The 23,629-nt window shown below is 37.7% G+C and overlaps 1 protein-coding gene across 1 annotated transcript; it reads left to right on the top strand.

Annotated features, from left to right (window-relative positions):
* The first annotated feature begins 3,063 nt into the window (after positions 1 to 3,063).
* On the top strand, positions 3,064 to 20,997 carry LOC140235023 (acetylcholinesterase-like). Its single transcript, XM_072315062.1, has 10 exons — positions 3,064 to 3,225; positions 3,498 to 3,674; positions 4,768 to 4,927; positions 5,750 to 5,827; positions 11,432 to 11,550; positions 12,039 to 12,206; positions 14,048 to 14,493; positions 15,285 to 15,479; positions 18,882 to 19,063; positions 20,299 to 20,997. The coding sequence occupies exons 1-10, from the start codon at positions 3,064 to 3,066 to the stop codon at positions 20,412 to 20,414; spliced, it is 1,803 nt and encodes a 600-aa protein (XP_072171163.1). The 3' UTR covers positions 20,415 to 20,997.
* Positions 20,998 to 23,629: the final 2,632 nt, after the last annotated feature.

Below are 23,629 nucleotides of genomic sequence, written 5' to 3'. Positions count from 1 at the left end.
GGGTAAATCAGACTTGCGTGCGCACCTCTGGGCAACTACGGCCGAGATACGCGCTAGGTACTCTCAGGTGCGGACCAACTGCTGGGAGGTCCGGATAGCAATATTTTTTTTCCCCGCAAATCAACCCGCAAGGCTTCCCCAGACACGGTGTGACAATAAGGCCTTGAGCATGCTCAAAACTCGTTCCGGGTGAGTCGCGGGGGTTTGACCGCAGAGGTACCCGCAGAACACCAGTAGGAGGACCTTAGCTGCAGCTTCTCGCAGGCAACTCCCACACAGGTACTTGCAGTTGTAACGCAGGTACTAATTAGCAGTCCCCGTATGTCGCTGGTAGCTGAAAATGAATCAGATTCAAAGCTCTCGCCCATTCAGGTCACACGGAATACACGCAAGTAGCAGGTTAATAGCACGCCTCTAGCAGTAAGACGCAAGTACGGAACTCACCAACATCCTTGTTCGCCCGCAGAAAATTCTCCTGCGTGCTGGAAAATCCCTACTCACGACAAGCCCGCGTAGCTTACCCGGAAAAGTGTGACAGGGGCTTTAGCCCAGGGGTGTATGTTCTAAGGATCAATGTTCCGTCTTTGCATAAAGCGGGGTTCCCACTTTCGTACGATCTATTACGAACGCCACGATTGGACATTCGTAACTGATCGTGGACGTTTCGTTGAACTCGTCTGAAATTTTACGTTTGGATACGAGGTTATGCGAGTCAATACGTGTTGCTTCGCTTGGATGCGATATGTTACGATTGGTCTTTTTCAAGCAATACGATCTGTCACAATCTGGTCTCCCGTTCAAATACGATCCGATAGGATTGTCCCAATTGAGTCCATGATTGGACCAGATCTACCACTATCATTACGATCAGAATCCCCGATTTGGTGCGTGCAGCTACGTTCTGATACGTTCCAATACGAATACCGTGAACTAATGTGGGTTGTAAGATAAGATTATATGATATCTTTCACGATCTGGATCAAAAGCGACCCCCATTTAAGGTGCGATTGGACCCGAATGGGAATATTGTAGTCCGGCTGACGATGGATTTCATTGTTTCCTCAACTTCTGCAGAGTGATTAGGCCTACTATCTACAACCATTGACGATGGCAAGGGCTGTCAGGTTGAGGATGATGAGAACGTGACCTTTGCAGTGTTGCGAATGACGATTAAATTATTATCAGATATAAAGTATCACCTTCAATAGCCAGCCACAACCTCAGACAGTCCCTCCTCTAACTTAACCTAATGAAATTAATAGATTATTGAATCGACGTGCTCATCCTCCCCCCCCCCCCAAAAAAAAAGAATACACAAGATCAGATCAGTGCCTCATCTTCTCAAGAAAAAAAGATCAAGACAGTTGTTTTCCCCTTTTTTTTAAATACATGAAGAAAATAATTGTGTGTGATGAAATTGAAGCTAAAAAAGAGGACGGGATCTTTTTGAATGCTAACATAATATGTATTATATACGCTCAATATTAGAAAGTTGACGAACTGATAGCATTGCTTGCGTGTTTGATTTCATATTCGCATAGTATGTATCATATGCATTTTATTTCAAAATGTCGTTATCTCATGGGGTATTTACAATTTGGTTGGTTTGGCTTGAATTATTGTTTTATTTAATAGTGTTTATCAAAAACTGACATACACACAACAGAAAGGTAACTCCCCTAAAATAATGGCACTCTTTAACAACAACAAAAAGTCTTAAGCAAAATTATTTCGCAGGGGTATTGTTACACTTATTGACTAAATTCTATATGAAAAATAATGATAGTGACCTTTATAGTCATGCACGAGTGACCTTACATCCACGACAATGGTCACTTTTCAAAAGTCACAAAAGTTATTTTGTGGGGTATGTTAAACATTCTGCTTCAGGTGGATGTTTCAGTGCTGTTATTATTTTATATTTCATTGTGCCACCTCTCCCTTATTCAACCTCGCGGAATACAAAATATATACGATTTGCGAGTAAAATAAAGGCAAATGTGCAAAATAAGCAGAAGGAAAGTGAAAAAGTCGATCCCGATCAACACGATTAAGAAGCACGATTAGATAAGATTTGCTGCGTTTTGATACGATCCAAGACAATCTGATGGGATGATCATGATCAAATATTAATTCTTTTAATCGTTTAAAAAAATTGAACTGTTCAAAAATTTTCTACGATTAACGCGATTGCCACAACCTCAAGATCTGATACAATCTAATACGATCGTGACGATCTGATAAGATCACCACGGTTGCTTCACGATCAAGACCACGGTCTCAATCGTGGCGCCAATCGTGATAGTGGGAACCCCGCTTAAAGGAGACCTCCGGATGATTTTTCAGGTTTTTACATATGAACAACTATAAATTAGTAATACTGAGGACAGAGTTTCAGAATTTGTGGTAATTGGGATGAAGAATAAGAATATTTTCAAAATTTAGGACAAATTGCAATGAACAAGGATGATGACATGGCAGAGTCACCATAAGAATGCATGAGTTGGGGCTCAAGGAAGCACAACAAAAGAAGAAGGCATGCATAGATTATTCACAGGTGAACTCGCAAGCAAGCGGTATTGTAATGGAATTACAGTGCTACATTTCTGAAATATGTGAACCTCCTATGTCATCATCCTTGTTCAGTGTAATTTGTTTAAGGTTTTTCAAAGTATTGTTTCTCTGCTCAAGAACCACAATAAATTTCACAAATCTATACATGGAGTAGTCGATTTATGTACTACATGATGTGAAATTATGAAAATTGTCTGGAATGTGCCTTTAACAATCGTCACGTACGTTTGTTTACTGGGTATTGAAGCGAAGAACGGAACTGGCCCTGCTTCAATGCGGTGTGATAGTATTATTACTTGACACACTCGATATGTCAGAGGCCTGTCTGTATTTGAACATCGATCTATGCTCCTAGTTAACAGGTAACTAAACACACACACAACTCTTAGAGTTTGTACGTGTACGACCTTGCCCCCACTAGAATTGCCAATGCGAATGGTACAGTCATAAAACAACTGTATAGTAATAGAACCAGGACAGGGTTTTACAATGAAGACATTTCTCATTGCACTTGCGTTTTTTACTGTCCTCGAGGCGGTGAGTGCAGAAAATCCTCGAGTGAAAGTCAATGAGGGAATCCTCGTCGGAAAGACTGTCCGCTTCAGCGAAGACACGTTCATCAATAAAACACGCGATGTCGACGTGTTTCTGGTAAGCCATTATGAACCGACAACTTCCTTTTTTCCAGTCTTGGCGTTCCTTATAAAGCAGTTATAGTATATATATATATATATATATATATATATATATATATATATATATGTATATACAAAGAATTGACAATATTATAAAAATAAGGTAAAGTTTTTCAAAGCAGTTGAGTGAAGAGAGCGAAAGAATGCGGCGTGATAGTATTTACTCTTTTTGTGGTCTTCACAAATAATTTAAACGTTGATCAAGTTGTTCGTTTATGTCTCTTGTAGGGAGTGCCCTTTGCCGAGCCGCCCGATCGATTTTCCCCGCCACTACCAAAGGCTGCATGGACAGGCGAAAGGAATGCTACCGAGTTCTCTGCGGCCTGTATTCAAGATCTCGTTGAATTTTACTCCGAATTGTCAGAGGACTGCCTGTACTTGAACATCTATGCTCCTAGTCAACGGGTAATTAAGCACACACACACACACACACACACACACACACACACACACACACACATCATTTGTGTCTGTGTATATCAGAAGGAATGACTTGCAAAAATCATATTTTGCCAGTTACCTGATCGGGAGTAGAAGGACGGGACACAGCAAACCATCTTTCCTAACATTTGGGGACGATACCAGGATAGGACAGTATGTTTTTTTTTCTTTCACAGTAACATATTTGATATGTCTTTAACCTGTCAGATATAGATGGGGTATACCCGGTATAACAATTCCGTAATATTTGACATGTCAACAATTAGAAACAATCGGAACTCAAATTCTGCAGGTGGGTTAGTAGGCCTATAGTTAGCAATACTCTGTATATTTCTGGCAATCTTCGTACAAAGAAAGACAGCCAAAAAATGAAGAGGCAATGAACATTTTTTTATCATTAATTGACTGTTTAAACAAAACATGGTGTGAATTTAACCTGTGACTGATATTTGTGTGTGCGTATAATGTCTACAAAGCCTTTCCTTTTTAACATCTGTGTTTTCGATTTTGAATGTTTTGCCTTTCAGTCATGGTAGATTTCCGCCATCAATTTATTTTATGATGCGGATAAGCTATGATATTCATTGTCATTTAATTTTGATTAATCAAAACAAACACAAAGATAAATAATTGTGTTTAGAAAAAGGCACGGATAAACATCGAACCCCATCCCCCATATTTTCCTCCATGATATCAGGGCTTGGAACAAATGGAGCATAGTTTGTGTTGGTATCAGTATAGATAAATGGACACCAATTGAATCTTAATCGCTTCCTTCTGAATTAGATAACGGAAAATCGTGACATGGTATAGATAAGAGTGGCAGTTCCACTGGGGTTACTATGATGCATACCCGAGGTTATCAAAAGCAATAAGTTAATGCTGAAAATGGTGAAAAATGTTCATTATGCACATTTTTATTGTTGACGTGTGTTACTGCTGATCATTATAATCATAATATATATGTATATATATATATATATATATATATATATATATATATATATATAATATATATATACATATATATCAACATGTACTTTTTTTAACCTTACAGCAACCTGGCACTCCTGTGATGGTATGGATTCACGGGGGAGGTTTCACTGGTGGAACGGCAATGACGTATGAATACTGGGGTATCCCATTGGTCACGGTTGGTGACGTCATAGTCGTGACCCTGAACTATCGCTTAGGTATCTTCGCGCAATTTTCAACAGGTACTAACACCCTTTACGTATTGTGGCGGAGTATTTTGGCGTGATATATAGCAAGTGGATCAGTATCAATATCTTGCGTGATTATGCTTCTTTTGTTTCAGTATAGGGTAGCTCTGTCAGTGCCTACAAACACTGTGATTCTCAGAGATCCTACACGTACAGTATTGTACCTCACAAAATACACACATTGTAGACACATAAAAAGATAACGTAATATACAATTACTGTACACTCACAACATAGCCAGTTAGTTGAGTATTGCGAAGGTAGAAAAGTGAAATGCAAATGTGAAGAGTCACAGTTTCTGACTGGGAGGGAAATGGGAAACCACTTATTGTGGGCACACCGTCTGGAGTGATTTATTTTGTAAGGTGTTTGATATTCGAAGATTGAACGTCTTTAGACGGAGACAGAAAACTTGAAATATGACTTATAACAGCAAGACATGATGTAAACACACCGGAACTATTCAAATATTTGGCATAATCACATAACCACAAAGTGGTATGATGTTTGTTTGTTTTTTTCAAACCTCAGAAGAATCAGTTATGTTTCTTTGATACGAGTTTTGGAATCCGCTGGAAAAATAAAGAGTAAAGGTCATATTATACATCTATACGTTAGTGTTTGTCAGCACATATTCCAAGCTGTTAGGTATAGTGAATTTAAGCAGGTATCCACAATCATGTCCTCTTTTTTATCTCCTTGTGTCATCCCCCTTTTCTCTTCACTTCTCTCTACCACTGATTCGCTATCTCTTTCTCTCTGTCGCTCTCTCTATGTTTTTTCTTTCTTTCCTTCCCCCTTTCTTTCTTTCTCCAGAGGACGATGTGGCACCAGGAAACTATGGTATGCTGGATCAGGTTGCTGCACTGGAATGGGTTTATAACAACATCGAAGGTAAGGACTAATATCTAAGAAAATAAATAGATAATACTAAGAAGAGATATCCGATGTGATAGACAGATGTCTCATCTCGTTAAATTATAATGCATGAGGGAAAAGCTGAGCAAATCGGAAAATTCATAGGTTGCAACCACTTAATTACAAATACGTCATCTATATGCAAGCCGACTCATTGGAGTTTCGAAATAAGTAGGCCTATCTTAACATGAATGGCACGTCAATTCCGCAGATATTCCGCTTTGTGTATAATCATAAAAGAAACACAACAACAGAAACTTCTACCTTGCTGAATTGTACGATAAAAAGTAAGGAAGGAAAATAGTAATATTTTATATTTCTCTTTATTGGAAAGCGGAAAGTTAACTTCTGTGTCTCGGGAAAGGAAAGTGTGCAGGATATCCAATTCGCAGGCATTAGTGGCCGATCATGATGATATTCTTTGCTCAGAATCATTAGAATTGCACGGAGCTTTACACTTCATCCTTCAAATTAGCTATCATTTTGGGAAAAGAATTTCTATTGAGCAAGTAATTTCACAAACAGCTTTCATTCATGGCCAGTGACTAATCATTTAGGTGATCTGCCACCCCCCCCCCTGGTTTGTATGATTTGTATTCCATGTAACAAAACAAATGTGAAAATGAAGTGGCTTTCTATTTTAAACCGATGCTATGAATCACTACCCCGAACCCGCGCGCATGTACACTCACCAAAGTCTCACTACATCAGTCATGAACAGCACATTTTAGTACAGTCTACTATGTCGAAATATTGGGTCCCGTAAGATTTTCGTGCCAAAATTGATTTTTTTTTTTTAGCTAATTTAGTCAATTTGGGGGTGCTGAATCCAAAATCTGTGGTTCCATTTTTTCCAACCATGTCTTCAGCCGCCCGCAATAGCAATTAACTGTATTTTGACCCGATTTTCATAATGTGAGCATCATAGAAGGTTCAGATTTAATGCAAAAAGCATATTTGTGATGTCATACATTCTGATACACCATTTTCTAATATTGTAGATAGCTTTGATACATTTTTAGGCAGCCATCTTGAAATTCAAAATGGCCGCCATAGCTAAATATATTTTTACCCATATCTCAGGTTGTAAGCATTATGTAGAATTTTAATTTTGATGCAAAAAGCATGCTTATGATGTCAGTCATGCTAATATATACATTTTTTATATGTAATGATGGATCATTTTCCTTATAGCGACCATCTTTAAATTCAAAATGGCTACCATAACAAATGTAATTGGACCGGTATCTCATTATCGTATGCATTGTGTAAGGTTCTAATTTGGGGCAGAGAGCATGCGTATGTTGGCAGACATTCTGAAACATCTTTTTCTGAAACAATGGTTCATTTTTATATTAAAGGTGGCCATCTTGACATTCAAAATGGCCGCCATACCAGAATGTATATTTTGAGCCATATCTCATGTTGTACGCAATAAAGACAGTTCACATTTCGGGCATAAACCGGGCTCATGATGTTGAACATTCAGATGCACTTTTCCCCTCCCTAAAATTGCAGATCACTTTCAAGGCTGTCTTCTTAAAATTTAAAATGGCTGCTTTTCAGCTAATATCTCTAGTTACAAGCAACTTTTAGACATATCAATGTTTATGGTGGCGTACAATGTACATTCTTTAAAACACACACACATACACATAAGGTCTATACATTCTGTAATAATGGATTATTTGTATTTGGTCGCCACTCCTGAAATTCAAGATGTATCTCGACCAAATCAAAAATTTAGACGATTTGGTTGTAAGAACTTACAATATTAGCCGTATATATTCTAATAATTCATGGGATAGTCACTTAGATAATTAAATGTTTTCAAGGCTCATTCCCTGCACGTGTTTTTAAAGAAACAGGTTTTTAAAGAAACAGCACTCTAAAGCAGTACACAGGGGAGAATTAGTTCTAAATTCTTCCAGAAATAATGACTTTTGCATTTCTTGCTTTTGAGCATGATAATGAATTCTGTGGCTACCGTTGGTGTAGGAAGCTCGAAGCATTTTATGATAATTGAACAATTTATGCATACCCTTTGGAAATATCTACAATCTAATATATCATATTTATATGTAATAGAGGCAGAAATTAGGTTGTGAGAGTTTACGAGGTTCGTTCTCTGGATATATTGTCTCTCTAAGTCTCTACGAGGGTAAAGAGGGAAATTGTCCTGGTTGAAGTCATCCTCGCCAAACTTTTGGAAGGCATGGACTGCGTCAAAGCACATTCTGCATGATTCAAGGTTTAGATACTTTTTGGTCCATCTGCTCTTGGAGACAACCTCAAATTTTCAACTTTAGCCAGCACCATGAAAGGCATGAAAAAGCAGACCTATAGTTGTTGCTGTTTTTTTCGCAACAAACTGCAGAGCATAATCTCTCAAAATTGACAGTTCTCCCTATCGCATATAGCTCTCCGAATCTGAACGCGTGAGGCGCTCTAATTTTTTCCCTTTAATTCTTGGGATATAACTTCCGGTTATGAACGCGCGATGTGTAAATGTACGCTTTTATGCACATTGAATGCCGAAGTACTAGTATTCACAGTTCGTATTAACCCTGTCTTATAATCTGTCGAATAATAGAGTTATTTTCTAATCTGTAACTTTTTGATGAATGGGATTCCTCTGCAAAGCGGCCCATGAATGCTGGGCCGATGATGCAAACCAACGAAATTATGGAAAATATCTATAGATGAAGGACGTGACGTGGGTAAACCGCAAAACCGGAAGTGTACCTCATGGGCCGCTTTGCAAAAGAATCCCATTCATCAAAAAGTTACAGATTAGAAAATAACTCTATTATTCGACAGATTATAAGACAGGGTTAATACGAACTGTGAATACTAGTACTTCGGCATTCAATGTGCATAAAAGCGTACATTTACACATCGCGCGTTCATAACCGGAAGTTATGCATACCAGGGCGGTGAGTTGGCTCAGTCGGTAGCACGTCTGCCTCACGATCACGCGGCCCGGGTTCGAACCCGAGTCTGGACTGAGCAATGTTGTGTGTGAGCATACCGTCCCCTCTAGCAAGAGGCAAAACACTCTGTCCCTCGGATAGGACATAAAATGGAGGTCCCGTGTAAGAGAGAGTAACAACTCATGCACGTAAAAGATCCCGCTTCATTCATTCATCGCAAAGAGCAGGGTGTTTAACCCGGTGAAGTGGTCCCACCTCACACCCAACTGGACCCCATGGAAGACCAGCTTAACGTAGCTGAATATGGGCTATCCAGCCATCTTCTCAGATGGAAAATGAATCAATCAAACAAACAAACAAACATTGCCCAAGAGCGATCGATCATATATCGGTATCGCAAGGTGATATCGCTTGATATCGGCTATATGCGATAGGGAGAATTGTACCTTTATCATTTTCTTTCCCAGTGATGGAGCAGACAACATGCAATGCAGTAAGTAAAGCAAACCTACAAGATCCATCAGGATAATAATCATCAATATCTCTGATTTTCCCGTTGCTCTAAGTACATATATACAATGGAATGAGGCTATCTGTTGTGAGTGACGGGTGACAGTAACTCCCATGGCATCTTTGATGAACTCTTTTTTTTTCTTTCCATGATGTGGTCTCTGTGTCAGATGGAATTGACTGCTCAGTATTTCAACTTTCAGGCTGATTATTTGGTTCAGTTTTGTGAGTTTCTAAGGCATGGGTAGGAAAAATGAACCTTTAATAATGAGAGTGAGGAGAAGGCCATGAAACAATGCGATGAAGAGTGATTGTGGAATTGCTAAGAACTTATGCCTTTCAATAATTGTATCGTTCAGAAATGACTGGATAATGGCAGGTCTACCAGGCTGTAGAACCAGTAGAAATCTTATGTAGAATTGTTGATTCCTTATCAAGCTTAATGACCAATTTGGATCCAATCTTAGATGGTGTATTTTTTTTTTTTTTTTTTGCGCGCGAGCTGAATGTCTGGCCTTTCTCACAATATCCCAGAGATTAATATATTTTAATTCTCTCAGATACAAATTCTAAGTACAGAACATTAAAACTGCCCTTTTCATCTCTTTCTAGAGTATCCCTTTAATGTTTCTGATACCTGACTGCCAAACACCACATTCATCAGCTTCAAAGGCAGTGACAATTTCTTACATTACCCTTGTGTGATGATCTTCTAAGTTGTGGAGGAATTCTGATGGATGCAAGCGTCAGAGAACTGAGCTATCATTACTCCTTTGTAGTTTTAGAATCATTGGCTGTACAGCAGTAAGCATCTTGGAAGTCTTGATAATTGAAGATGACCCATTCAAGGGCAATCAGGAAAAAGCCTACTTATTCCTTCTTCATTCTGTGTTATTCCAGAAATATATCTAGCAAACCTTAGGTGTTTCAGTTTATGGCCAACAAACAAGCGTGTGAATGGTATGCCTGGTAGGGTGACCATACCATTTCTTGCCATTGCGAGACTTTTCCTTGTTTGTCTTCATTCTCTTGAGGCAGCATCAGGTTTTTGAAGATCACCTTCAATGGCATCAATGCTTGCTTTTGTACAAATATTCATTGATTGGGATTAAATATAATCATTAACGAGGTTCCACAACTCAAAATAACGTGTTGCCTGAGAGGCAAAAAACGAACCGTTTTAGCACGCAGTTTGCGAACCGCATATACCTGCCTGGCTATATGGGATGTAACGCTTACACGCTTGCCCACGCTATCGTACAGTGGTATGCACCCTCCCCTTACAAAGTTTTTGCCCCTCAGCATCTCTTGATGACGTAATTAGAACCTCATCCTTACATTTTGAATTTATGGCGGCCATTTTGAATTGAGAGATGGCTGTCATTCTGCATGAACTGGAAATAAATTCGGTCTAACTAGGACAATTTTGGCACAGTCACCTAAAGCGCTTACCACAGTATTATATGTTTTCTATGACGGCCATCTTGAATTTCAACATGGTGGCCTATCTAATGATCAACAATTAGGAAACAGCTGTACTGGACCGTTGGACACCACAAGCATGTGCATTCTTGAAAATCTGATGCTTCTACAATAATTGCAAACTGAGATATGGGTAAAAACGCTATGGTGGCCATTTTGAATTTCAAGATGGCGGCCTACAAACTGTACAAAGCAGTCCAAAATATCAGAAAATGATACATCAGAGTGTCTGACATTATAAAGATGTATTTTGCACCAAATTTGAGGTTTTTACAATGCTCACTTTATGAGATATGGGTAAAAACCCCAAAATACAGCTTGATATAGCAGCCATTTTGAAATTCAAAATGGCAGCCAACAAATTTTACCAAAACAATCCACAATATCAGAAGAAGATTTATCAGAGTGTCTGACATCAAGCTTCTGCAATGCTCACTTTATGAAATATGGGTCAAAATACAGTCTGCTGGGGCGGCCATTTTGAAATTCAAAATGGCGGCTGAAGACGTGGTCAGAAAAAAAAATGGAACTAAGGTTTTTTTGATTCAGCATCCCCAAATTGACAAAGTTAGCGAAAAAAAAAATCAATTTTGGCACGAAAATTTCACGGGATTATATAGTAGCCTCTACTATTTACTCTTTAACCCTTTTCAAGCCTTTGATGGTGACAAAGATGACATCACGATTTTCGGGGAAAGCGCCGGGTCGGCGAGCGTCAGTTTCCACCTCCTTTCCAAACTCAGCCGGGGTTTCTTCAATAAAGCGATCTTACAGGTAAGCGCTGTTGGTCACAACATCATTTCAACAGCATTTGTGACACCAAACCAGATATGTCTATCTTATTGACCACCAAAATTATAGGTAGCAGGCAATAAGGCGTTATAAGTCGATTGGATTCCTCAAAGAAGCAATACATATGCATACATACATGTTATATGCTTGTGTGCGTGTGTGTGCTTTTATTTATATGTGCGTATACGCTTGTGAGTGTAGATCAAAAATAGTAGAGATATTAGTTAAGCTTCTTTGGTGTACATGTCTTCATGCCTAAATGAATGTTTACTAAAAAAAAAATAGCAATAATGACGGTGTGCAACATGAGGGCATTACGTATTCAGATAAGAATCATGTGAGATGCCAACAACTGCGTATCAGCGGAATCAAAGCTCTGTTCCATTGATACAATAATGAGGCCAAAAGTCAGATGAAATCATGTGGACTGTTTTTCTTAAAGTTTATTTGTACGTTTATTACCGAAACAGAGCGGCAGTGCCTTCAGTCCGTGGGCCTTTAAGCACGATCCAGAGAGGGAAAGGAGGTTGTCCCAAGGTTTGGGGGTCGCCTTCGGGTGCGATACGTCCACCTCCGAAGTTTTGGTTGCCTGCCTCAGACTACAAGATGCTGACGAACTAAGAATGAAAGCCTATGAGGTAAACTCTGGTTAAAAAAAAAAAAAGTTTCACCTTTAGAATATATTTCAACTCATCACTCTCCACTTGATATTGTTCAGATGTATTGAGATTAGCGAAGAGAACTCCAATTCATAATAAGGATGGTTCCACACTAAAGTCTTACAAAATTATATTTTATGTATATATTATATGTTATATATTATATTATATATATATATATATATATGTATATATGTATATATATATATATATATATATATATATATATATATATATATATAAATATATATTTCTGTTTTCCATCCATTCTAAACATATTCCAATATTCTATGTAAAATTTTGGGGATTCTTTTTCATCAAATAAAATTCTTAACCCAGATCAATTTGGCTTCAGGAAAAACAAATTATCTACCGATTTTGCTTTTCCTAAACTGTAAGATAAACTAACACACTTTTTTTCCAAAAAAAAAAATATATATACAATTGCTTTGTTAATGGACCTTCCATAAAGCTTCCAATACTATTTACCAGAATGTTCTTCTTCATAAATTATAATTACGGAGGGCATACAGGACACATTCATCATTAAGATAAATTGCCTTTTTAGCCGATGTGCCGCCGTGTTATATAAATTCAGTTCAGTAATTAGTTCTTGTTCATGGGGAGACTGCAAAATACAAACTGTGCTTTTCAGTATGTCTCCTCCATTTCGACCGGTTTTTATTCTGATTCAGGATAATCAGAAAGGCCGCAGTTTTTATGGCCAATTCCGAGCATATCTTTGTCTCAGCATTGTCCTGATTTTGTGTTACTATGTGTATGTAATTGTTTTGTGTTACTATGTGTATGTAATTGTTTTGTGCTGTTGATATCGAAATAAAATGAAATTAAATGAAACGAAAGATATTATTAAGTGTACTTCCATTTTTGTCGATCATCTTATTTACTGCTGTTACCAGCATTCTGCTACCCACAAGGACTTAAAATATTTGACTAATTATATGAAATAATTCATCATAAGCTATAATGAATTTTAATTGAAAATGCCTCATTATGATTTCCATGGAACGCTTATCTTTAAACATAAGTAAAACTTGTATTACACATTTTCAAAACTCTTAGAAAGGTGGATTTACCACAGAAAATTACCGCTGATAATCTCTTCTCAGAACAAAACGAATAATTATCTAATTCTTGGCGTTACAACAGAAAGGCAAGTGCCATTGTGCCATCACGTAAGCAGTGTGTCTTTTTCAATAGACAAAGGAATTGCAACACTGTATACATTAAAACATTTCCTACCAGAATATTTTCTTCCTACGATATACAATACAATGATTTTACCATAGAGCAACATTATTTGGGAGATTGTACGAAAATTAGAACAGAATGATATACTTTCATTATAAACGCAAGCAGCAAGGATTTGCACAAAATCGCCATATCTCTCATACACCGAACTCTGTTTAGTTGTTTGAGAAACGTCAAGATTATGCATAATATAGATATAGTACGAAACATTTGTCTTATATGTTTTGATATTGTTACATAAGTGCTTGCGACGTAAATTGTAATCGTTCATCGAAAGAGTGCTTGTCACGATCAATATAAACGTTCTTCCAAAGTGCAGGAAAAATTGAAAAGAACGTGAAGGAAAGAAAAAGCTACAACAGTGCTGTATGGTAGCTTTGCAAAGATGGCTTCAATCCTTATTGGACAGTTATATATTTAAATGATGTCTCAAAATGTGGCCTTGGTATCTACAATCACATATTGTCATTTGTCACAATAGCATTACTGCATTGTCTCACTCGTTCTTTCGTCTCTTGTGGCCCTCATCTCTTTTTGGATTGATATAGTTGTATAGTGTTGACGGCGAGTACCCAGTTACTCTTGACGGTACCTTTCTGGAAGACACACCAAAGAACCTGTACGAGATGGAAGACTTTGCGAAGGTACCGATACTCGGGGGGTTCAACAAAGACGAGGGGACTTTGATTCCGTTTGCCTTTCTACCCGATTATGTCGGCAGCCCCACCCCGCCTGTGATCAACCGTACAACCTTCGACTTCTTCGTAAACTATTACAGGAGTTACGGGTTTACCGATGATATCCTCGGGGATTCCATCAATCAGGAGTACATTGACTGGACCATTGCCGACGACTCGAACGCGGATTACTTTCCGTCCCTGGTCGATCTGGGAACCGACATCTCTTTCGGTGCCCCAACGGACTACGTAATCAGAAAACACGCAAACGCTGGAGGGACCGTATACAAATATTTCATGACCCACGAGCCATCAAAGTACGCTGTCCGGTTCATACTTTTCTTGTCAAAACTTGTTGGCTGATTTGTGTGTGTGTCCTCATTGTACCCTCCTGGTGGATTTTTGATAGTACAGGACAATGATTCTTGACAAATTTAGGGGAAACTGGGTATGTTCAACCCTTCTGTAACTGCAAAACCAATTCAGTCTATTAACAGAAGATATTGATCTTGTATATTGAAACACAAGAGCGAGTGGTCGTGTTGTGGTAGAATGATCACAATACAAAGATGGAGCAATAGATACAAAAATGTACTAGCAACAATAATGGCATAAGGTGGTCTTACAACGGATGATAAAAGCACAACAACACTTACACATTCACCAGAAATGGAATGTTTCACAGACCACTAACAAGACTCTTGTGAAATTTTAAAAGTGACCATTTTCTCTTTAATGGTTGTTCACACATGCTTGACTCAGCGGATCACTCTTATTTTCACATAGAAGTTGGTCAATACTTTTGAAAATATCCCTGCCATACTACAGTACTTAAAAATCTATTCGTTCAAAAGTTATGAAACATTGATTGAGAGGGAACTGCTATTTTGTTGTGTTTAATCGAAAAAATCTTTCAAATGTTTTCCAATGTTAACGCGGTATCATATACATATTTTTTTTTTCTTCTAAATGTCGACATGATCACCGTGTAAATTGACTATTACCTTTATGTGCTGTTTCCGACCTTTTATCAATTGCAGTCACTGCGAATCAATCTTTTAATCCATTGTAATATATCAACTTCTCTTCATGACGTACTCATTGCTAGGAGCAATCTTCAGTATGGAGAAATCTACCCCTCCACTCCGTGGCTCGGAGCAGGCCATGCAGAAGACCTGACTTTTGTCTTTGGGCTGCCCTTCATTGACGAGCTGTACAACATCAAGGCACACAACATGACCGCCGAAGAGAACGCCCTCTCCGTTAAGTTCATGGAATTCTGGACAAACTTTGCAAAGTCAGGGTAAGCTTTTGTTCATATCTCCCCAATTTTATAATTTCTCAAGTCATAATTCAATTTGCATTATGTTTGTCTCCGTATGGAGATGAGTAAAATAATAACTCACAAATTTAATGATGACTTGTCTATTGCATTATTTTTCACTCAACAGGTGGGGGTTTAAGATGAGAAATAGGCTAAAATAGGTATCTCATTGGCTTGGAGACTAGGTGGCGGCATACTGGCAACTCGAGTTTCACTGGTGTCACGTGGGACTAGCCTGGTCTCCAGGAAGCCGTAAAAGAGTCGAACATATTCGACTTTTGTAGACATTTATCAGTAGTAATGATCTAGATAGTCTAAGAGACGTGTCCGCGACGTCTCCATGACGTTTCCTACAATGAAGCCAATTCGTGAAGACTAAGTTTGTGCGCGAGTTCTCCGAGACGTCTCCACGACCTTGCGGATACCCTTTGGTGACCTACTAGAGATGTCTCGGATACGTCTCCGCTACTGAGAAGACGCCTCAGAGATATCGGGGTGCGTTGTGGATACGTCTCTGCGACTTCTGGGTGAATAAGTTGTTATCTCGTTTGGAGATGTCTCAAATCGGTCTAGAGTCGCCTTATAAGAGAGATTGCAAACGAGTAGCCGGCAGACGCTTCGAAGCTTCCTCCGGTGACATACGCTCTTAAAGGAGTTTGTGGTAGAACTTGGAATTTCTAAACTCGGTCTAAAATGAGTATACCTGGATCTCCTAGCATATTTGTAATCATGAAACTGTAGTGGTCCTAAAGAAGCGGAATGAAAAGCTTGGCTCCCTGGAGAGAATTTAGTCAAATAACCAATTCTCAGTGTCTCAGGTGTTACCGAGTGGCAGGTGTCGCGCTAAAATCAATGATATAAAGTTCCAAGCAGAACCACACCAACTGTTCTAATTTTCTACTTATCTAGATCCTTTGTGTAATTGCCGTCCTGAAAGAGTAAATATCGCTAAAAGTACTCCAAGCACTTGAGGCACAAACAGATGGAGCGAGGTCCAAGTGGCCCTGGATAACAAGTGGCTTTTGTTGTAATTTAGATGAGGATTTCTCCATTGGGTCAAGCTATCTTTATAAACTCAGATATTATTTACATAAGTTATCATATCCATATAATACATACAGTCCGACCTCTCCTATCCAATCTCCCTTTATCCGGATCTCTCTGCTGGTCGTATTTTATATATATATATATATCTAATAATTACGGGGGAAAGGGCCATTTCAAACTCAAACTGTCATAATATCCTACACAAACTCTCATAAATTAGATATTATTTGCAACATATTGGAGATACATTCACATCACATTTTCATCTATTAAAAAAAATCAGGCATTCAGACCGGCAAATTTTGCATTGACAGCAAAGAAAGATCGAGTATCAGTACGCTAATATCTACAATAGGTTAAATATCTAAAAGTAGCTGCGTGCATTGAACATTGAGTCTCCCATATCCGGCCAAATCTCCTGTCCGGATAGGAGAGGTCGGACTGTATTATATATGTTCATAGGCACAGTCGTGGAGAGCTCTGGACAAGATGAAGAAGGTGTGGAAATCCAGAATGAGTAAAAAGAGAAATCAATCTCTTCCAAGCAATTATTACTGTGGAATCAATACTACTGTATACGGGTGCGAAGCTTGGATAATCACCAACAAACATACTAAGAAATGGGATAGTTGTTGTAGTCGCCAGTGTCTGGGTAGGCAGATCATCACATAAGCAATGTAGAACTATATAGGCATCTACCAAAAGTCTTTGATAAGATAAGACTGTGAAGACTGAAACTAGATGAACACGTGCTGCTTTAGGAGAAAAGATATACTCGTCTCCCAATTATTGCTATTGTTATGACCAAAATCACACTGAGAATGATCGCACAAAAGAACCAATATATTGATGTTCAGGCGGTTTAATTAACAGTAGTTTTGCCGGTACAGACTCGTAATGATTGTTCACAATAGATCAATAAAAACAATTATAAGTCTGTAATGGAATCACTTACATGCATTACAGACAATGTGAAATCACAAGGTCCATGTAATCCCCTGGAAATGTCCAAAGACGATGTTCGATGCACAGATGAATGATTCTTGATGCAGCGATGAATGATTCCTCTGACATATATTGATGGACTCAGGTTATGGTAATCCAAGATAAAATCCACAATATATATACACAGCGATACGTGTAGAACCCAGACATTGTTACGACCGCATCCAGTCGATGCGTGAATGATAATTCAGTAAATGATATCCAGCTAGGAATCCACCCCCTCACAGCTTTCACATAGCAATGTCAATTGACATGAGAATGGAGTCTGTCACCAATGGAGGTGAATCAAATGTCTGCAGGCAAAATGTCTCCCAGGCCTTTTATCTCCACAAATATAGCAGGTTAGCAGGTAACGCAGGACTAACTATAACAAGTCACTTCAGAGCCAGAAGTGACGTAACTTTCAGAGCAGAGGTGTTGGGTACTCTACCTACCTCAGAATTTCTGTGGCTTATATAGGTCCATTTACCCCTTCTTGAATGTTCTGTAATTTGCTCCAACCTTTGTCTGCACACTTGTACATACATGTGAGTTCAAGACCTTTCCAGAAATGCTATAGCTGACTCACTGTCTATGTGCGTAGCTCCCAATCACATTGGGCAACAAGTACAGTGTATGGATTGCATTACATCATCCCTAAGAATAACTACCAATCATGTTAGGCTACAAGTATAGTGCATCACTCAGCCAAATATGTAGGCACTTCCTAGAGCATTCTAGATTGGGTGAGCTTATATTGTAATTCCTGTCACATGCATGTACTGTAACTATACCAAATCGAAAGTTCTCCACTAATCTGGTCAACCTGTATACATGCACACACTAAAGCAACCATGCATACAGTACATCATACAGGAAAATTATCTACTAGGAGGTACTTTCATAACACTATGGGAGCCATTGTATGAGCAAAGTGGCCGAGGGAGACAAACCAAGACATAAAAGATATGAAGAAGGCACAAGACTTGAGGTTGAGAACCATTGGGACCCTATTCTGGACAAGAAGTACTGAACCGTCATGTCACAAGGGACCGCGAGGAATCGACAAAACAAAGGAAGAAGATACATAAGCACATATAATGGCGCCCTATTTTGCTCTTTGTTAGAGTTATAGCTACGTTTTGTCTTATAGTGTAATCCATGTTAGTTTACGGCAGAGATGTATTTTCATATAGAAGACGAACACAAGCTAGGATTTTTTTTTTCAAAAATAAGTAACTTAAGTGGTATCAATGATGAAAAGCATTATTTCAAATTCCCTTCTTGACAAACGGCACTCAGAATAAAATAAATATGACTCATGAATCTTTGTCATATAATTGAACGCAGAGATCCCAGCAGACCCAGCGAGGACGTTCCCCGAGGAGACAGGGAAGATTTCTGGCCTCTCTACACCATCCCTGAGCTCAGTCACAAAGAGCTGTCCCTTGAGCTGGGAGTGGGAAGAGCCGCTAGAGCGAGGGGATGTCACTTCTGGAATCAATACATACCTACTCTCATGATCTTCACGAGTGAGTCCATGATTTCCCTGATTTTTCTTTCAGAATACATTTTGTAATGGCAGTCATCCAATCAAATAACTTTGCTCTTTGTGAAAGCCCCTTCAACAATTTCTATTTGGTAATTGTAATCTTTTTTTTTAATGTTAATGAGAAGAAATTGTAATAATTTTTGAAAACAATGTCCTGAAAAGTAAGCAATTCTTATATTCTACCTACCTGTAAACAGAAATTTACACATCTACTTGTGCTGAAATTTTCGAGTATGGTTTTGAATGTATATCATCATTGCAAACCCTTTTTATATATCTGCCACTTCATTCTACGTATTTGTGCTCAATCTGATAACTTTTTTTTTCTTTCGAGTTTGTATCATAAAAAAAATAATAAACTGAGCTGAAATATCTCTGTGCACTCCCTATTTTCTACTGCCTTCTCCTAATCACAAACAGTAAAATAAAATTCCACATCAGTTGACTGGTATGTCTGAAAAAGGTAAAGTTGTTCCGGTGCAATAATGAAATTTTGATCCGAATCGGATGAAAATAAAGGGAGTTATAAAATTGTAATGTTTTCATTATTTTCCTGCAATAGTTCTTGACCAGTCAATCTAAACACACAAATGTGAATTCATGATGTCATCCAACACAACTTACATGGGTTTGAAAATAAAATTTTGAAATTTCTAGTTTATCGTCCAGGCGCAGCTTCTGCCCAGTGTTTAATCCTAATAGTTTGAATGATCATTATTTTGAAGTTTTTCAACCGGAAAAATCATTATGTTGTAAACTTTTTAATAAGAAAACATGAATTTTTTTTTTTCAAAACCAGAATCATGCGAGGCTACGACATCTCTAATGTACTGTTCAAGAACTTTTTTTAAAACAAATTTATGACTTCGACCCATATTCATTTCCCAACTTTCTCACATCTAATCCGATTTCGACCAATAAAATTTCACTGTTATGCCTGTTACATTTGACATTTCATTTCCGGACAAACTTTTAACTAGTTCGAAATTTCCTCTCTTCAAGTTTTAATGTGATCCTTTCTGATATTTTAACACTGTTTTGAGTGCAATATCGTTGATCAGCTCTGCCGCTTCTCAACTTCTTATTCTTCTGTTCTTCCTTTCTTCTTCTCCCTTTCTTCTTTTTTATATTATATTTAATTTTTACTTATTCTTTTAATTCTCACTTTATATATAAACCATATAAGTCCATAAACGATTTCATCCTAAAAATCAGGTGACATGGACGAGAACGAGAAAGAATGGCGGGCAAGCTATGATGACTGGAAAGACGACATGGTGGAGTGGCAGAGGGCTTTCGAAGATTACAAGGATGGCACCACGTGTAATTGAAATACTGGCGACCAGTGAGGCTTGGACCGCCCAGAAAATGTTTGATCAGACTACTGGCTCTGTCACTGGGTTAAATAGTGGCCCAGAAGGAAAATGAAAAGTTAAAAACTAGAAAGGATGGGCAAGGTTTAAAGGTTCTGTTTACGTTTTGATAGCAGTGATTTAAAAAAATGTTCAAGATATCACTTTTGATGCATATGTGTAGGTTTGTTGTATTACAAAACATCCACCATATAATTTTTTTTTCAATAAAGTCTAAAATATAAGGAGATATTAGTATTTCTCTCTTTAAACCTTAAAAATCGACGGTTTAGTCTGGAAACATTTTTAATATAATCATTGTTCATATTTTGTGTATTCAACAATACTTAACATCGATTATACGGATTCAAATTTGTACAGTGGTTGTTTTTATCCCTTACATTTCAAATCTATTTCAAAGCACTAATGCTGGGTTTTTGTTTCTTCTGCAAGTGGTAAATCATGCCTTCAATGAGGGATTGCATCAAACGGGTGTATGCACGCCACGAGTTCGACACCCACGAATCATATTATACTGCCAACGAGTCATATAGCCCATGAGTTCCACAGTATGCAAACAAGGCTCATGAGGTCGACACATTAAGCCCCGTCAAAATCGTGGGCTGTTTTTACCTATTGTGTCGATCTCATGAGCCTTATTCGCCCTGTGTCGAGCTCATGGGGTGTGAACATTATTTGGAATCCAAGTTTGGAATCTATCACACTAAACACGAAATAATCAAAGAGACGTCAATCTTATTGTGTGATTTGAAGGTTGTTTTTTTTTTTTCAGACATGTTTAGTAGGTAAATATTGAAAGTCAAATTATTTGTTTTCAAATGTTGAATAAAAAAAGAATGTCTGGTGTAGATTTGTAATTCAGAATTTTAGCCTTTATTAGAAATTTGAAATATTTTGGCAGACGTACATAATAATGTCGTTCTTAGCTCCCATGTTACTGACCAGGTCTAAAAGACAAAATGAAAAATACAAATAAAAAAGGAAAGTCTCAAAGGTTTCTAGAATAGAAAGTAAACATGATAGTTGTGTATCACCGGCTGAATGCTGGAACTAATGATGAGCTAATGCTGCACCTTGTGAATATCTACCATGATCAATTGTTCGCAACACCATTTCGTGCATTCTAATATCTACAATCCCTGTAAAACAAAATACTAATGCAAAATTGAATTATCATTTCTTCATTCCATGATATCATCTTTTGTAGACTTTGTGTTATAACAAGTGAGATAAATAGAAGATAAATCAATACAAATTAGACACTTAATATCTGTTATAAAACTTTTCTATTTGTAAGGTGTTTTTATTCACGTGTCAGAGAAATGAATAATAAAAAGATACATTCGCACATACACACAATTGTGTTCAATTACCATACGTGTAATTTTTGATATACACTCAGCGAAATAAAGAAAGTAAACACTTTTTCCAGCTCATATTTTTCATAGAAGATTTTGATAAAAAGTATTTTGTCATATACTGTATTAAAGGTTATCTAAATGGTTTTAACCTGTTAGTACAAAGGTAATTTACGCATGAGTGAACACATTCGTGAAATAGGAGAAATAAGTTTTCGTTCCCTTTTATCTCTTTATATTCTCAAATAAAGCAAAATGGGGAAAGTGAAGGGTGAAGATGATAATTTTCTGTCAACTCAAATTTTGAATGACATAGGGAGTACATAGTAAGTCGCGAAGGGGATAAGAATTAAAACATTTCTTTATTTCACTCTTTTAATTAGGAATTTAAGAATTCAGTAGACAAATTGAAGGACCACATATTATTTTGTATTTTCTAAATTTGAAATAGAACACCTCAAATTTCTACCATCTTTGGGAGATACAGAGATATCATAAAGATCATACGTAAATTTTCTTTTCTTGCAAATTAATATGCGTTTCTTAGTTTCTTAAGTTTTTTTCCCTCATTGATATATGAAAAAGCGAATAAAAAGTGAATATCGCATATTCCGTGTTCAGAAATCGTAAGATTAATGTTTTAATAATCTCCTATAATCTTAAGGTTGTCTGCTAATTTGCAGAAACTTTTATAGAATGTTCTGGCACATTTATGGTAAGCTTTCAAGTGCAATAGACGCGAGTTCATAATTGTCCTGAAATTCGAAGCTTGCTGGAATTCATAAAGTATGATCATAAATATTCATAAAGATGTTTTTAATATAATTATTAACCTCTTGTTGTATGTTTTACCTCCTGCAGGCTTCACCATGTTTTATAAACTTCATATTCGATTTCCTCGTGGCTGTGTTAATCTGGTGATCCACTTTGTTACTGTCGGGTAGGTTTATGAAAAGAAAGTTTAATAAATTTAATAGCATTTGAAAGTCTCGAGTGTATCCGTTCGAAACACGAGAAGATGATTTTCGATGATAGAGAACCTTGTTTACATACCTCCGACATTTGCCTGAAGGAATGCGTTGAGGAGTAACCATCCACGTATTATAAGAATGTTTACTTTTTGTAATTAGAGTAGGCCTATATGAGACTCCCGAAAGAGTGAAATGATAAATCTTTATTCCTATGTCACTAAGTTTCATTATTTTAAAATGTTTTTATATCCCTCAAAAGGGAGCATATCGTCGCTGGGGTGACAAGACCTTGTATCTCAAATTTTGGTGAAAATGACTTTTTTGCATTAGTGGTCAAATAATCGGTTAAGTGATGTCCTGTCCAAATCCCAGCTGTCTTACCCCAAAAATGAAGCCACCACAGCATGTCAAAGGAACGGCTATCCCATTCAGTATAGTGCTTTGGCCGCCATGTTTTTTGGCTCTCTTGAACATTTGACATTTTTGAGATACGAGGTCTTGTCGCCCCAGCGACGATATATGGTAGACGATAATTAAGGTATCAAATATGCAACGCATCAATTTCCCTATTCCGTAGGACATTATTCACATTAAATGTAATTTCCAAAAAGAAATATGAGACGTCTCCACTGCACAGTAGACAAATAATCTTAGAAAAAAAAAATATTTAAGGGGCAGTCGAGTCGTGTGGAGCTTTTCCTGTGCCTGTGTTTGTGTGGGTGTGTGTGCGCACACGCGCGCGCGCGTGTGTGTATTTGTTTTGCTCTTTACTACTTGGACCATGGAGCTAACTTGGACCATGGAGCTAACTTGGACCTTAAAACCAATTTCTGCAGTTCAAAAT

This window comes from Diadema setosum, chromosome 11, assembly GCF_964275005.1.
Source record: "Diadema setosum chromosome 11, eeDiaSeto1, whole genome shotgun sequence".
In the NCBI taxonomy this organism is placed as follows: domain Eukaryota; kingdom Metazoa; phylum Echinodermata; class Echinoidea; order Diadematoida; family Diadematidae; genus Diadema; species Diadema setosum.
Note: the sequence above shows the minus strand (reverse complement) of the source record. Positions and strands in the feature narration are given on the sequence as shown.

Coding starts and splice junctions, on each gene's coding strand:
- LOC140235023 (XM_072315062.1), top strand. CDS start 3,064: ATGAAGACATTTCTCATTGCACTTGCGTTTTTTACTGTCCTCGAGGCG. Junction 5,828..11,431: donor GGTTTATAACAACATCGAAG/GTAAGGACTAAT, acceptor ACCCTTTTCAAG/CCTTTGATGGTGACAAAGAT. Junction 19,064..20,298: donor TACTCTCATGATCTTCACGA/GTGAGTCCATGA, acceptor CCTAAAAATCAG/GTGACATGGACGAGAACGAG.